The sequence below is a fragment of the Boleophthalmus pectinirostris genome, unplaced genomic scaffold, assembly GCF_026225935.1.
Source record: "Boleophthalmus pectinirostris isolate CB_2022bp ecotype Guang Dong unplaced genomic scaffold, ASM2622593v1 HiC_scaffold_6, whole genome shotgun sequence".
In the NCBI taxonomy this organism is placed as follows: Eukaryota; Metazoa; Chordata; class Actinopteri; order Gobiiformes; family Gobiidae; genus Boleophthalmus; species Boleophthalmus pectinirostris.
This window is the reverse complement of record NW_026571447.1, coordinates 3,781,670-3,796,375: the sequence shown is the minus strand read 5'-3', so window position 1 is coordinate 3,796,375 and position 14,706 is coordinate 3,781,670. Positions and strand designations below refer to the sequence as shown.

General features: G+C 41.5%; 1 protein-coding gene across 1 annotated transcript; it reads right to left on the bottom strand.

Annotated features, from left to right (window-relative positions):
* Nucleotides 1-238: 238 nt before the first annotated feature.
* On the bottom strand, nt 239-13,260 carry si:dkey-256h2.1 (uncharacterized protein LOC337520 homolog). Its single transcript, XM_020929008.2, has 13 exons — nt 12,932-13,260; nt 11,195-11,510; nt 10,402-10,553; nt 9,732-9,907; nt 8,040-8,200; nt 7,107-7,247; nt 5,519-5,640; nt 5,182-5,344; nt 4,210-4,358; nt 2,361-2,479; nt 2,024-2,150; nt 628-761; nt 239-430 (listed from the first exon to the last, which is right to left on the bottom strand). The coding sequence occupies exons 1-13, from the start codon at nt 13,092-13,094 to the stop codon at nt 317-319; spliced, it is 2,037 nt and encodes a 678-aa protein (XP_020784667.2). The 5' UTR covers nt 13,095-13,260; the 3' UTR covers nt 239-316.
* Nucleotides 13,261-14,706: the final 1,446 nt, after the last annotated feature.

The following is a 14,706-nucleotide window of genomic DNA, read 5'->3' as shown; positions in this document are numbered from 1 at the left end:
CTTCTCTCTCATTTAATGTCTCTCTCTTAATTTTATGATGATTATTTGTGTTTTGATTTGTTTCTATTGTGATTTTAATGCATTTCTTATTCTGTAAAGTACTCTGACTGACCTTGTGTATAAATTGTGCTGTACAAATAAAAGTGCTTTGCCTTCATGTTAAAACTATGATAAACACTGACCACAGGTACGATCCCATCAAACCAAGTCAGAATTTGAAAAACAGGAAAACCTCTCATACGGATAAAAAAAATACACTTTTATTTTCATTGATTGACATTGTTTGTATTTGATTAGAAATATTTCCAGAGTGCAGTCACTTATAGAAGATGAGGAAAGAGGACATGATGATGTAACCGGGCTTTGCAGAGGGGTTTGGGTCTCTGCCCTCAAACAGACCACAGTACACGAGGGAGTTGCTCTGGTCCACCTGCACACAACATGTAAAGGGATTAACTGCTCACACAAATCATGTTTAGATCACAGTTATCATAATGTTCACTTTTATTGTTTTAAAAATGCTATATTCACTGAAAACAACACATTAACATATTCAATTTAACTCATTTCATTTGTTTGTCATTTTAATCATCATTTCTTGGGGTTGTGTAGGTGTCCATGTCCCACCTGCTTAGTGAGGTCCACCCTCCAGGGGGCGACCTGCAGCCCGTCACACCAGCCTCCTCTGCCGTACAGCCAGGTGCCGTGCTCATTGGGAACAGCGCCGTCTGGGACCTTCAGGGTGCAGCCCAGAGGAGAACCTGGCACACACACACAAACACACAAACACACACACACACACGCACGCACACACACACACACACACACACACACACACATATAGTATTTATGAGGTATTAATTAAGATTGTCTTCCACTTCTTTAGTACCATTTATCCAGAGATGCTCTTGTCTGGGTTAGTATATCGGTATAACAGATATTTGTCCGGGATATGTTCAGCCAGCTTCATAGTAAAGGCTTAAAGGCTGAGGTACACTTATTTTCATTTTTATTCTTGAATGTCACTGGGGCAGCCTGTCAGGAGGAAGCATCTCCAGATCTTGAGCTGGTCTCGGTCAGTTCTGCTTTAGCTGGAGGATTTGACTTTTGATGCAGGTTTAAGGCTGATGAGGAAACTGGAGCTGCTCTCATGCAAACTCCACACAGAAAGGCCTGGGCAGCCTGAGAGTGTGGTTGTAAACTGTAGTACTGACAAAAGTACTGACAGTAGTACTGACAGTAGTACTGACAGTAGTACTGACGGCGGTACTGCCTATGGAACTGGCTGTAGTACTTGTATTATGGGCTGTAGTACGGGCTGTAGTGCCGACTATAGAACTGAGTGTAGTACTAACTGTAGTACTGGCTGTAATACTGATTGTAGTACTGGTTGTAATACCAACTATAATACTAGGTGTAGTAATAACTGTAGTACTGATTGTAGTACTGGTTGTAATACCAACTATAATACTAGGTGTAGTAATAACTGTAGTACTGATTGTAGTAATGGCTGTAGTAAGAATTGTAGTACTGACTGTAGTACCTGCTATAGTATGGATTGTAGTACCGGCTGCAGTACCAAGTGTAGTACTGGTTGTAGTATACGGCTGCAGTACCAAGTGTAGTACTGGTTGTAGTACCGGCTGCAGTACCAAGTATAGTACTGGCTGTAATACCGACTCTAGTTCCGAATGTAGTACCAGCTGTAGTGCTGACTGTAACACTGGCTGTAGTACCACTATAGTACCGGTTGTAGTAGTAGCTGTAATACTGGCTGTAGTACCACTCTAGTACCGGTTGCAGTAGCAGCTGTAGTACTGGCTGTAGTACCGGTTGCAGTAGCAGCTGTAGTACTGGCTGTAGTACCGGTTGCAGTAGCAGCTGTAGTACTGGCTGTAGTACCGGTTGCAGTAGCAGCTGTAGTACTGGCTGTAGTACCGGTTGCAGTAGCAGCTGTAGTACTGGCTGTAGTACCGGTTGCAGTAGCAGCTGTAGTACTGGCTGTAGTACTGGCTGTACTGACCTGCTGTGTCGAACGTGAGCGTGTGGTTGTAGACGGAGTTGACGGTGAAGTGATGGGAGGTGACACAGAACTCTCCACAGCCGTTCTCATCGCTGCCGTGTCCCGTGACCACTGCATACAGCTCCACCTGCACACAACAGATACCACAAAAAATACACACAAATACTAGTACTACTTTCATAGCACACTTTGAGATAATCAGTTCGGTTTAAAATATAATGATACTATGAAAGAATAGGAAGAATTCTCTTGTTCTAGTAACTAAATAAACCTAGTAGTCTACCATTCTCAATACATTCACTCACCAGCACATCAAAATACAGAATGTGGATCGTACCTTTTTGGCAGAGACTGGAACACTGAATTTAAAGGGCTGATATCTTTTATTATAATCTTTGTCAAATGTTCCACCGCTGAACACTGAAGTCACTTTAAATGGACGCAGTGGGCTTCCTTCTGTAACATTCAAAATGAAATATCAAAATGTAAACAAAAAGGCTGTTATTGACCTTAATGAAAGTCATCATTAAAAAAAAAAAAAAAAAAAGCATTCATGACATTAGGTGAAAAAAGGAAAAAAAATATCACAAGGGACTGAAAAACAAGGAGCATTTCTACAGACTCAATGAGCAAAGCACACATCTGAGGTGAGAATAGAGCTATGCCAAAAATCAAAAGATCGAAAGATTGATAGATCGCGAACTCTACTCAGGTTGATGTGAGGTTGAGCATTTTAATGGGCAGGTCACAGTCATTCATGTAGCAGCAGAGCGCCTGGTGCTGACGGGGATTTACGCTCTTGTTTATGAAAAAGCAGCCTGAGCCACAGCGCGTTTCCTCTCCTTTTCGCAAGTTTTGACTTAAATCTGCACAATTTGAATAAAAGTCCAGTGTCTCTCTCCCTCTGCCTCTGTGTGTGCGGTGCCTTCTGCCTGTTCCCCCGTCCCTCCCTCGCTCTGATCCGGACGCCGCTCCTCGTCTTTTCTCCTCTCTCTTTCTCTCATCTGGTGCTTCTCATCTTTATAATCCAAGTTATGGAAAGAAAACCACTTTATGTGAAACATAAAACCTAATTAGTCTTAACACGCATCTGCACTAGGTTTAATATACTGTACAGCAGGCGTCTCCAACCTTTATCCTTTGGTGAGCTCCTTTACAAAACAAAAATGCCGCAGAGCTACTCAATTTAGTGGCTGCTAGAAATTGAGACGATAATAAGAAAGAGGGCGAGCCTTAGAGTACAGTAAGATGCTTATAAAACATAAACTATTGTCCATTTATTAGTTTACAAAACTGGGCTCCAAAATGATGTATTTACAAAAGTAATAGGAAGTTATAAGTAATTAACCAAATTGTTGTTCTTCAGCACAATGGTCTGATTCAGAAATGCCCTGGCGAGCTGCTTGGGGTGGAGAGCTACTGGTTGGTCACCCCTGCTGTACAGACTCATTCCAACTTTTAAATATGACTTTATCCAAAATAATTGTTCCCATCAACATAAAATAAAACCTGTAGTGATCCTGACACGTCACACTCTTTATGCCTGAGGTCTACATGTTTGTGTTTTTAATAAGATGGAAGAAGATAGAAGATAGAAAATCAAGATTGATCAATATGGGGGAAAAAAAAAATCATGATTCCTTTTATCCCCATATCACCCGGCCCTATGTGGGAAATGTAGTTTGTTCAAGTTTATTAGTTTCCTTTTCTCAGCTCTAGCCTGGCTCATGAAGATCAGGTAGGTGGCAAGAGATTTTTTTTTGGGTCGCCTTGTCATGATACATACATGCACATACATACATCTCTGCCCACTGTTTTTCATTGTTTAAAACTTGAGTGACACTAATTGTTCAGCGAGACATGATCACTCAGTCAATGATAAAATATCCTCATTAATGTTCAATAATGGTGACAAATTTATTTTGTGATTTACGAATGTGTATTGACTTGGGTCACAAAGATTTGTGACTTTTAAAATATGGGTCCTCAGAAAAAAAGTTTGAGAAACACTGATGTAGAGCACAGGAACCTGACTGATTTACCTCTGCATAAAAAATAGAGAGAGATAACAGTCTGGATTTGATGAACAAAGTCAAAAAGAGCAGCCCAGATTTTGACATTACATTTTCCAATCCAATATCATGACCCAACCCACTTTTCCCCCAGATTCCAAACTGCCATGGCACCTGTGGAGCTGTTGGTCTGACTGAAGCGCAGGTTCAGAGACACGATCCAGGGCATGGCCCAGGGCACAGTCTTCATGGTGAAGGAGCAGGTGGAGCTGTCCAGCAGAGGGAGCAGTGGAGACACGTCTGTGAGCCAGTGTCCGGTCCCTCTGTGACAAAACAACATCCAACAAGATTACTGACATGTATCGTATAAAAATAAATTAAAAACATAAAAACGTGACAGTTCTAGAGGTAAAAGAGGGTGTATGTACAGGACGTACTGAACTATTCTAAGTGCCTTACTACATGTCTGATGAATAAATCTGATGTAATAATATTAACAAAAACAATGTAATAATTATAAAACTAAAATTTAAACTTAAGGCACGACAATACTACTAATACTACTAACTACTAACAAGTACTATTACCACTATCACTACTACTATTACCAGTACCACTTTTTTCAAAATGTATTTATTTTTTGGTCAGTTTGCTCTTTATACAAGCACCTAAAGATAATCACCCTTTGAATTTTTATAAAAAATATAACATTTAAATCCCCCTAATTTTATTCACAGAGGCTTTATGCATTTTTCAGATTTGTAACTTCCAAATATATGCAAATGTAGCTGTTTTTATTTACACAAAATGCTGAACTTATGCAGGAAAACCTTTAATACATTTTAATTTATGTGTAAACTATAGAAGGATTCTTGAAATGTATTTTTTCCCTTTTCCCCTGCAGTGTCTCGCCTTAACTACACTGTGTTTTTCATAATAAAAGCTGGTGATGGACAGTGTGTGTGTGCAGGTGTGTGTGTGTGTGTGTGTGTGTGTGCAGGTGTGTGTGTGTGTGCAGGTGTGTGTGTGTGTGTGTGTGTGTGTGTGCAGGTGTGTGTGTGTGTGTGCAGTGTGTGTGTGTGTGTGTGTGCAGGTGTGTGTGTGTGTGTATGTGCAGGTGTGTGTGTGTGTGCAGGTGTGTGTGACCTCCTGAAGGCGGTGATCCATCGGCCCAGCTCCAGGTTACACATGTCACTGAGAGGGTCACAGCACACGAACAACTGCACCGTGTGGTCCCACTGAGGACAGGACGAGTCTCTGCTGGAGGGACAAGACAGAGACACGTCCAGCTCCAGACTGTCCCACACTCCTGAAGGACATGAACACACCGCCGTCACAGAAAATGAACATTTTTATAAGTCTGTACGTCACATCTGCTGCCTCTCGTAGAATATGCAGATACACGCTGCCAATGTTCAAACAATAAACAATAGGCGATCTTTTCTGTAAAATCTGTGATATGGAGTTTCGATGCAGCTGTTACCTGAGGGCAGTTGGAGTGTTGCTTGGGCTCCACTCTCTCCCTGCATCTGGACTTTATCAAACACCGACAGGACGGTGGCTGGAGTCTGAAGTTTGCTCAGGAGACTGGTGCGGAAATCAAACCTGCACACAGCACAACGGTTCATAAAGCAGCTCAAAGTCCTGCACACAAACCTTTATAGTAACACAACAACACACACAATAAGTGAAACCATCAGACGAACTCAAGCAGCACAAAAAGCATAAGGAACTGGAATTATATGAACACTTTTTATCAATACTGACCATAAACAGAGTCAAATAAAAAGGTTAAGATTTCCTCTGATTCTCAAACTGGCTGGTCCATAAATCCATAAGTAAATGAAAGTCCTACAGATTTTGGTAACCACCAGGAAACCTGTACTTTGAGAGTGGAGCATTCTGTTTGGACAGTATGGGAGATAAGGACATAATAATTCATAATAATACTTCAGATTCATTTACTTGAATTTATTGCATATTGTAATTTTGATTCCTGTATTTTTCAGACTATAAGTCGCACTTTTTTCATGGTTTAGGTGACCCTGTGACTCCGGTTTGACTTATATTCAAATGTTCACAGTGAAGTGTCCAGAGGTTCTAGTCTTGTGTATCAGTATCTGCTGCTCCTGTTCCTCCTGTACCACTGTCACTTCACTCTACTGCACATGTCTCCTGCAGAAAGAGCCTCTGTTCTCTGTATCATGTCAGTTGATCACACCATTACTTCTGCACCACTGAACAATTTAACATTTAAACAAATTTATAAAGACGACTGAGAAGAGTGAACACAAATGCCCCCAAAAAGAAAATCATATTTTGCTAATTACAAGCTGCAAGTAGTGAAAGTACCGAAGTACCGAAAATGGAAATCAAGCAGCAGAAAGAAAGTTTGAAATGAGTGAGAAAGTTGTGACACCGGGAGGATGCACCATGAAACTTTCCTGAAGTCACTGGATGGATGGACAAAGCCTGGACTTCAGTGACACCGAAACCATCCTGTCAGGATTCAGAAAGACTGAAATAATTCTAACTGGAACTGATGCTGAGTCTGACGACAGCGACACAGAAGAGGAGGAGGTGCACCGTTTACCTCCGGAGGTCGACAAGTTGCTCAGAAGTGACACAGAGGATGAAGAATTGAATGGATTTAGTGATTTGGAGTGAGATGGAGAGTTTGGTAAACTTGTTCTGTTCTGTTGTTTATGTTATATTTATCTGAAGAACTGTTCATATGTGACGTTAACAGTCTGTTGTTTTCTGTTCTATTGTTTTTACTAGAACTTGACTTTCAACAAGAAATGTCAGTTCCTGGTCTTTGATTTTATAATATAAATCACATCAGAAAGTGCAACTTCGAGTCCAGTGTGACTTATATGTGTTTTTTTTCCTTCATTACGCATTTTTTGGCTGGTGTGACTTATACTCTGGAGCGACTTCTAGGTAATCATTCCCCATGTTGAGTTTGGACGAGTAAAGTAAAACTTGACCTAAAGTGAGCGTGCCAGATGAAGTCACTAAGGCCTAAACATTACATTTATTTACATATTATATTATTAATACTGTCTCACCACTGAGCCTGCCAGTTGATGAAACTGAATGTTGAGTAGAGAAACCAGCCCACTTCTGCCAGCGCCCCCTGCTGGTCAATACTGATGAAGACGTTTGGGGAGGGAGTGGTCTGGAAGGACACGTTCACTGGCTGTCCGAGGCTACAAAACAGGAAAACAACATATACTGTTATCATCCCTTCAATATTCAGAACATTATGTAGTACTGCAATACACAGTCAAAGTCATTAGTATCGTAATATACTAGTAATATACATCCAGGTACTTTTTTGGGGTTATTTTGATGCTGTAAAAATATAACAAAAATTCAGTTTTGTCTACTCGTATATTTGAGAATAATGCTGTTTACTTATGACCTGGTCAGTCAAAAGCACTGCTTAAACAAACACGGGTGGGTCTGGAACTGCATCTGTCTGTCTCCTTGATTTAAAACGGACATGATTGACAGGCAGATAAACCAATCAGAGACACACAAGATCCATTCAGGTGAAAAAACAAAACATGAAATAACATACAGTAATTTGGGTGAAATGTAAATGATCAAATCAAATATAAACAAAAACTAATGTAAAACACAAGCCACATTTTGTACAAAATTAAATATTTCAATAATATATAATAAAAAATAGGTATTTTCTTGCAATATGGATATTGTGTAAACCATTACCATGATCAAAAATACTATATAAATTACAGAATTACCTTTACACTCATATTTGTTGCCTGTGTCCACCCAGGAAATAAAATTATAAAGTTTCCCAAAATAAAAAATAAAAATAAAATAAAAACTACTTTATTTCATTAAACCTGTCAATAATAATAATCATCATCATCTGTCATATGCTCTTCATCTACATCTAAACCGTAGTATCTGTTTGTTTTGTAGTTAATTCTTCCGTTACTCGTTAATCTTGTTTTGGAGCTGTGTGTTACCGTAGCGACTGTGCCACAGAGGGCTCCAGGTGCACCATGGCGGCGGGCAGGTCCAGGGCGACCTCACACTCTGCCCCCACACACGTCATGTCCCGGATGGGCTGTCCTGCTCCAGCGTACACAAGGACACCGGACGCATTGGATCTGGCCATGGCCTGCACCTGCCACACCACACACACGAGATGGGACAATAGTCTGAAATTATTGAACATTTACAACATTTCAAAAGAAGGCAAGGCAAGGCAAGTTTATTTGTATAGCACAATTCGTACACAAAGTAATTCAAAGTGCTTTACAGAATAAGAAATACATTAAAATCTTAATAAAAGCAAATCAAAACATAAATAATCATGAAGATTAAAATTAAAAAAGAGAGACATCAATTGGAGAGAAGAGTGCAGAATGAAAACCTTTCAGTTATTTGCACAGTTAAACAGAAATGTTTTGAGCCTGGATTTAAACAGCGTCACAGAAGAGTCTGTCTCACATGTTCAGGAAGACTGTTCCAGGTTTTAGCTGGAAGAACACATATTACGAAAAATGTACGTTTTTGGGAGTTTTTAACCTTCTTATACTGGTGTTCTCTCATCTAAAAACATGTCTGGAGTTGTATTTTGTTTCAAGCTTGTTTTATTAATCCATTAATGAATTAATAAATCTATTAAACTATCTATTAATGCGAGAAATGTCTGTCTGTTTGTTTGTTTGTTTGTGGTATGCATAACTCTCAAACCACTCATCCGACAAATTTGGAGGGTGTCATCTTAATGGTACAGGTGTGTGCAGAGCCAAGTTAGGGCAAAAAATGCCAAAGATCTGGTAAAATGACATATATTTGAAATATAAAAAAAACTTTTGAAATCGAAAGTCGCTTTCTCTGACCACTTAAAATGTCTGATGTATAATATAATGTCGTCTCCTCATCACAAACAGACTTAGAGTTGTGTTTTGTTTCATTTACACATGTTTGAAGCTTTTTACACATATTAAGTTCTTCTTCCAAACAGAAAACACTCTGTTCCACCTTGTGATGTCATGTGGCTTACCAAAAAAGAGCCTTCCATACAGGAAGGCACTTTTCTGGTAAGAGTCCAGCACCTGGAATGTACCACAGTATGGCATTAAACTTGCTTATTATTTCATTATAGGTGTAATTATAGGTCTTTACAATAAAATGATACCTTGAAAAAAATGCATTCTACTGTTTAATACCATACAGGGAAAGCAACAATATCTCCATGGAGACGTACACTCCGCCTAAAAACTTGCACAGTGCGTCTTTCGTTTGCATTTTGCCTGTTTAGTTGCGTTATAGATAAAACTATGGACTTGTCCAATACATAAAGCATCATTGGACTTGTTCTAAGGCGTACACAACAAAGACATGGCTCTGCTAGTCCAGAATTCACAGGGATAAGGATTTAAAGCTACCATCTGTAAATGTCTTTTTTTTTTCACCAGTAGATGGTGGATATGAAACGTGTCCACCTCCAAAAGTTACAGGAATTCATATGTTCTATAAATGAGCCTAGCTATAGAATTTCTTATCATCTGTAAATATAAGTGACTGTTATAGTAAGACAAGTATCAGTGTATCCAGAAGTGCTCTCCACTAACTAGGAGAGTCCAAATGATGCATGAGAAATGAAAGCAGTTCTACTTTTCTACTACTATGACATTGTCTAGTTTTACCTTAGTGAAGAACGAGCACCCGTCCTCTGACACCCAGGCCACTGCACCCTTCACATCAGCAGAGGGTGCACACCCGTCACCTGCATCCACCAGAGAGTATGACCTCTGATCCCAGTGTGCCATCAGCCAATCATATCGAGCGTCCAGCCTTTTGACCACCACAGGCATTTTCCAATCTGGAATAGACATAAATCATTATAGGATACATGCAAAATACAGACTGTGTAAAGACATGGAGTAAGAGAGTGTGACGTCACCCAAATGAAGCTCACGAGGCTAAACATATGGGAAAAAAAAAAAAAAAAAACACTGAATGAGGTCTGTCCAAACCTTTGACTGGTAGATGTGTGCCTATGTGTCTCTCTGTGTGTGTGTCTCTGTGTGTGTGTCTGTGTGTGTGTCTCTCTCTGTGTCTCTCTGTGTGTGTGTCTCTCTGTGTCTCTCTGTGTGTGTGTCTCTCTGTGTGTCTCTCTCTGTGTGTGTGTCTCTCTGTGTGTCTCTGTGTGTGTGTCTCTCTGTGTCTCTCTGTGTGTGTGTGTGTGTGTCTCTCTCTCTGTGTCTCTCTCTGTGTGTCTCTGTGTGTGTGTGTGTGTCTCTCTCTGTGTGTCTCTCTGTGTGTCTCTGTGTGTCTCTGTGTGTGTGTGTGTGTGTCTCTCTCTGTGTCTCTCACCTCTGGATGTGAACACAGCCTGGGAGAGTCCACAGTTGTGTCCGGAGCAGCTCCAGGAGTAGAGCACAGCAGGGATCCAGTTTCCCAGAGCGAAGACAGACAGAGGACAGAAGTGCAGCCGGGACAGAGTCTCCTTATGCATCAGGGAGCCTCTGAGAGACACACAGGGACAATGCTTCAGACACAAAACTACATGCAAGTTTGACATTAAAATGACCAGAAAATCTCTACAGTAGACAAGAACAAACAGTTTGGCAGAAAAGTTCCTTTAATGTTCATCCAGTCATTTTCTTGAGTTTTATCGGGGGCCCGACTGTGGAGGCAGCAGTCTGAGCAGAGAGGCCCAGACTTCCCTTTCCACACACACTTCCTCCAGCTCTTCCACATTCCACATTAACTATTTTAGTAATATATATTATATTTAGTAACCAGTGTTGGGAAGTATCTAAATACATATACCGAAAATACATATTTTGAATACTAATTTTGAGTCCCTGTGTTCCAGTCCAGTGACACTTTCATTAAATACAGTTATTATACATAGTGGTGCTATATGCTGGTACTTGAGCAGCTTTGAACTGCACTGCAGTACAGAGTAACACAGCTGTAGCGATGTGTGTGCATGTATTTTTCCTCATCCAATGAGATATAAATGAATGCATGACACACAGTGCAACAAAAATAAAGCTGTTTGTAATTGTATGACAGTTTTTTTACAATAATATAATCCAACTCGGTGTAAAGGTATTCAGAGTATTCTTCCCTACGTATATATAAGTAAGTGTATATAAACCTGTGTGAGGCGGCGTGGTACAGCTGCTCCCTCATCCACAGGGCATCAGACGGAGCAGAGTCGTCCAGAGACAGGAGCAGCACGTGGGCAGTGCTGGGCAGCCCGTGCACCAGGGCTTCCAGGGCCTCAGTGGAGCTCCACAAACTCTCCAGGAAGGCAGACTTGTTGGTGAAGGCGTGGATGATGAGGGAGGCTCTGAACTCGCCCGGCTTGTACTGAAACGGGCCATCCAGAGTGGGCACAGAGAAGGCGGGCGCGGGGTCCCCGGGCTCCAGGCTGTACGGTGCCGCTCTGATGGGGCTCCTGTGGCCCTGCCCTGTAGGACAAATGGAGGTGGTATCCATGGGTTACAGAATGATGATGAGTTAGGACCACTGCCATAGAAATGAACACTGGTGTATACAGGTTAGATCAATTTCTCGAAATCATCTTTACCTAGCAACCATAATGTTAACAAGGACGAAAACATCTCTAAATGACACAATATAATTAACAAATAAAAATAAATGACAACACCTTTATTTTGTTAAATCAATGCAGTCAGAAAGTTGTCAGAAAAATGCCTGAAAAATGGACAATCTCTTGTGAGTTATGGGCTTACGGTTATCAAACGAAACATAGCTCCAAAAATATAGCCTAATAATAAAAGTGTAATAAAATTAAAGTAATAGTAGTGGCGGAGCGTGCTTTTCACACCTAGGCCTTCAGTAGTGCTCAGTCTGAAACAATCCTCAATACTCCTCCTCAAGAACTATTTTATAGCTACATTATACACAGTACAAAGAGGCGTGGAGAAGACTCGAGGAGCGCTGGGCTGCTAAACCAGGACTAAACCAGGACTGTTTGTCCGGACTGGCCCGAAGGTGAGTCCACGTAGACTGTCAGGTGATCATACAGGAAAGGACCGCGCTGGCCGCATTCGGCTCAGTGCAGCTGTCGCCCGATTGCGCTTTGAGGACACTCTCTCACTCGCTCCCTCTCAAGTCCAAGATTAGACCTGGTGTGGTCCTGGTTTAGACCTGGTGTAGTCCTGGTTTAGACCTGGTGTAGTCCTGGTTTAGACCTGGTGTAGTCCTGGTTCCGCTACAGATGCAGTTTGCTGCTTTGGCTGGTTTGCTCTCTGACTGTCCAATCCGCGGCTCTGAATCCGGTGCCGTCGTACACCTGCTAAAGGCTCTGGCGATACCAACTCAAAATCTGATTGTTGAAGCAACAGTTTCATGGACATGTATTTTGTGTTCAAGGGCCTTCAGAACAGATTGTGAAGGAGTCAGGCTTTTTTGACTTTGACTCTGCCTAGCAACAAGTGACGGCTGAAATGTGACTGGTCAAATGCTTTAATATGAAAATACATGTGTGGAAGCAGCCCAAGCGTCAGAAAAGCTCTGAAAGGAAGAGGACAGACCATTTGGAATTATTTAATAATAATACAATTATTGCAGATCAGGACGCTGAATAATAATATGAAACTTTCTAAAGGTGTAAAGTCAACCGCATGACTCCGTGGGAACAGAAAGTTAAAACCATACTTCAGAACATAATTGACAACATTAAGGACTTTTCACCCTTCAAAAAGTTAAAGTTGTTAAATTGTGAATGGCTAAGACAACGTTGTTAATTTTACATCATTCTGAATCCCATTGATAGAAAGTTTAATCTACTTCATCATTGTAACAGGAGTAGGCTCCGTCACACAACTCACACTTCATCACACTTAAAACGCATTAACCAACCCACCCCAGTCACTCGGGTCGCTGTGTGCCCGCTCAGAGTCGCCTTCCTCGGTCAGGGCGGTCCGTCTTCTCCCCCGGACGCCCTCCGCAGCTCCGCGCTCTGCCCCGATCACATGAGCTGTCACAACAGAAACAAGAAGACACAGCAGCGGGGACAGAAGCGCCATGGTTCCTCTCCGCGGACACTGGACTCTCCTGACCCGCTCTTCTCATCACCGGTCAGAGACGAGCGCGCTTCCTCTGCGCGCTCCACGGAACTTTTACGCACAGGATTATCCAGGATGCTGCCGCTCTAGTTTGGACAGCTTTACCTTATTCGGCTCCGTTTCACGTGATAGGAAAGGCGTGTGTTGATGCGCTGGCGACACGCACAGGATTGGAGCGCAGATGCACGTGATGTAGGTCTTCTGCCTGTGCCACTCATGGATCTATTAGGGGCCACTGCGCTTTTGGTTGCACCTTGAAAACCGCAAACCCGGGTTCTCATGAGCCAAAGTGAGAGTTCTTTCTGACATGTTAGAGTTAACATGTCAGAAAGAACTTCTGCACACTTCTCTACAGCAGTGCACTTTTAAACCCACAAGAGGGCGCTAGAGACAGAGACTAGCACTCAAGCTACAAAGCAAGAAGATTGTGGGTTCGATTCCCAGGTCGTCCAGGCCTTTCTGTGTGGAGTTTGCATGTTCTTAAAGTGTGTGTGTGGGTGGGTTTTCTCCGGGCACTCCAGTTTCCCCCCCATCAATCCAAAAGATGCTCCATAACCAGTGTTGGGAAGTTTACTTTTAAAATGTATTCCCTTACAAAGTACAGATTACATACCCCAAAATGTAGTTTGTAACGTAATCCATTACTTAAAGTGAGTAATGTAATCTGAATACTTTGGATTACTTGATTTGCTGTAGAGAAGCAAAGACCAAGAAATCTTCACATAAGATGTTTTGTCTGATAAAAGACAATGAAAAGCCCAGATTTTACTGAACCAAATTAAAAATATTATTGATAGAAGAGGAGGAGACATGGTCCACACAGCATGGTTTAGTCCTGTTAAATCCTGTTTTAGACTTGGTTTAGACCTGGTTTTAGACCTGGTTTGGACCTGGGTTTAGACCTGGTTTTAGACCTGGTTTGGACCTGGGTTTAGACCTGGTTTAGTGTCCGGCAATGAGTGGAATTACTGAGAAAATAAATAAAAAAATTTAAAAAAAGGGAATAGCCCAAAATGTGAAAACAGGAAAATACATCTGTGTAATCCATTTATTTCAACCAAGTAACTGTAATCCAATTACCACTCACTGAAACAGTAACTGTAACCAAATACAGTTACTCATAATTTGTACTCTGATTACATAACTCCGGTACATGTAATCTGTTACTCCCCAACACTGTCCATAACTTCAAACCCTCCAGCTAAAACATTCCTGACCAAAACTAGCTCTAGATCTGGAGCTGCGTCCCTGCTCCTTTCTTTCACTGTTTTGTGGGCTCACTGCTCCCGAGATGCCCCAGTGGCACTGAAGGATGGGTCAAACGCAGAGGACACATTTCCCTTCAGAGACAATTAAATGTATCATAACCTTAAAGAATGCACCAACAGTGTCAGCACAGCGGGGCAAATACTCTTTCGCACACTTCACTGTGTTTGGTTGGTTCGTCCTGTCATTTATTCACTCAGAACATGACAAGACTCAGACCAATGACGTGAAGAAACCTCATCTATGCACATCTTATGCATCTGTAGCACATCTTAACTAGTCTAAGCCAAAACTGCCGCAGAACCTC

What these genes read in the sequence shown, in the direction of transcription:
- si:dkey-256h2.1 (XM_020929008.2), bottom strand. Translation starts at nt 13,094, where the DNA reads ATGGCGCTTCTGTCCCCGCTGCTGTGTCTTCTTGTTTCTGTTGTGACA. An exon ending in TCTGTGGCACAGTCGCTACG is followed by an intron (nt 7,248 to 8,039) that starts GTAACACACAGC and finishes CCTGTTTTGTAG; the next exon opens with CCTCGGACAGCCAGTGAACG. An exon ending in GCTCACGTTCGACACAGCAG is followed by an intron (nt 762 to 2,023) that starts GTCAGTACAGCC and finishes TGTGTGTGCCAG; the next exon opens with GTTCTCCTCTGGGCTGCACC.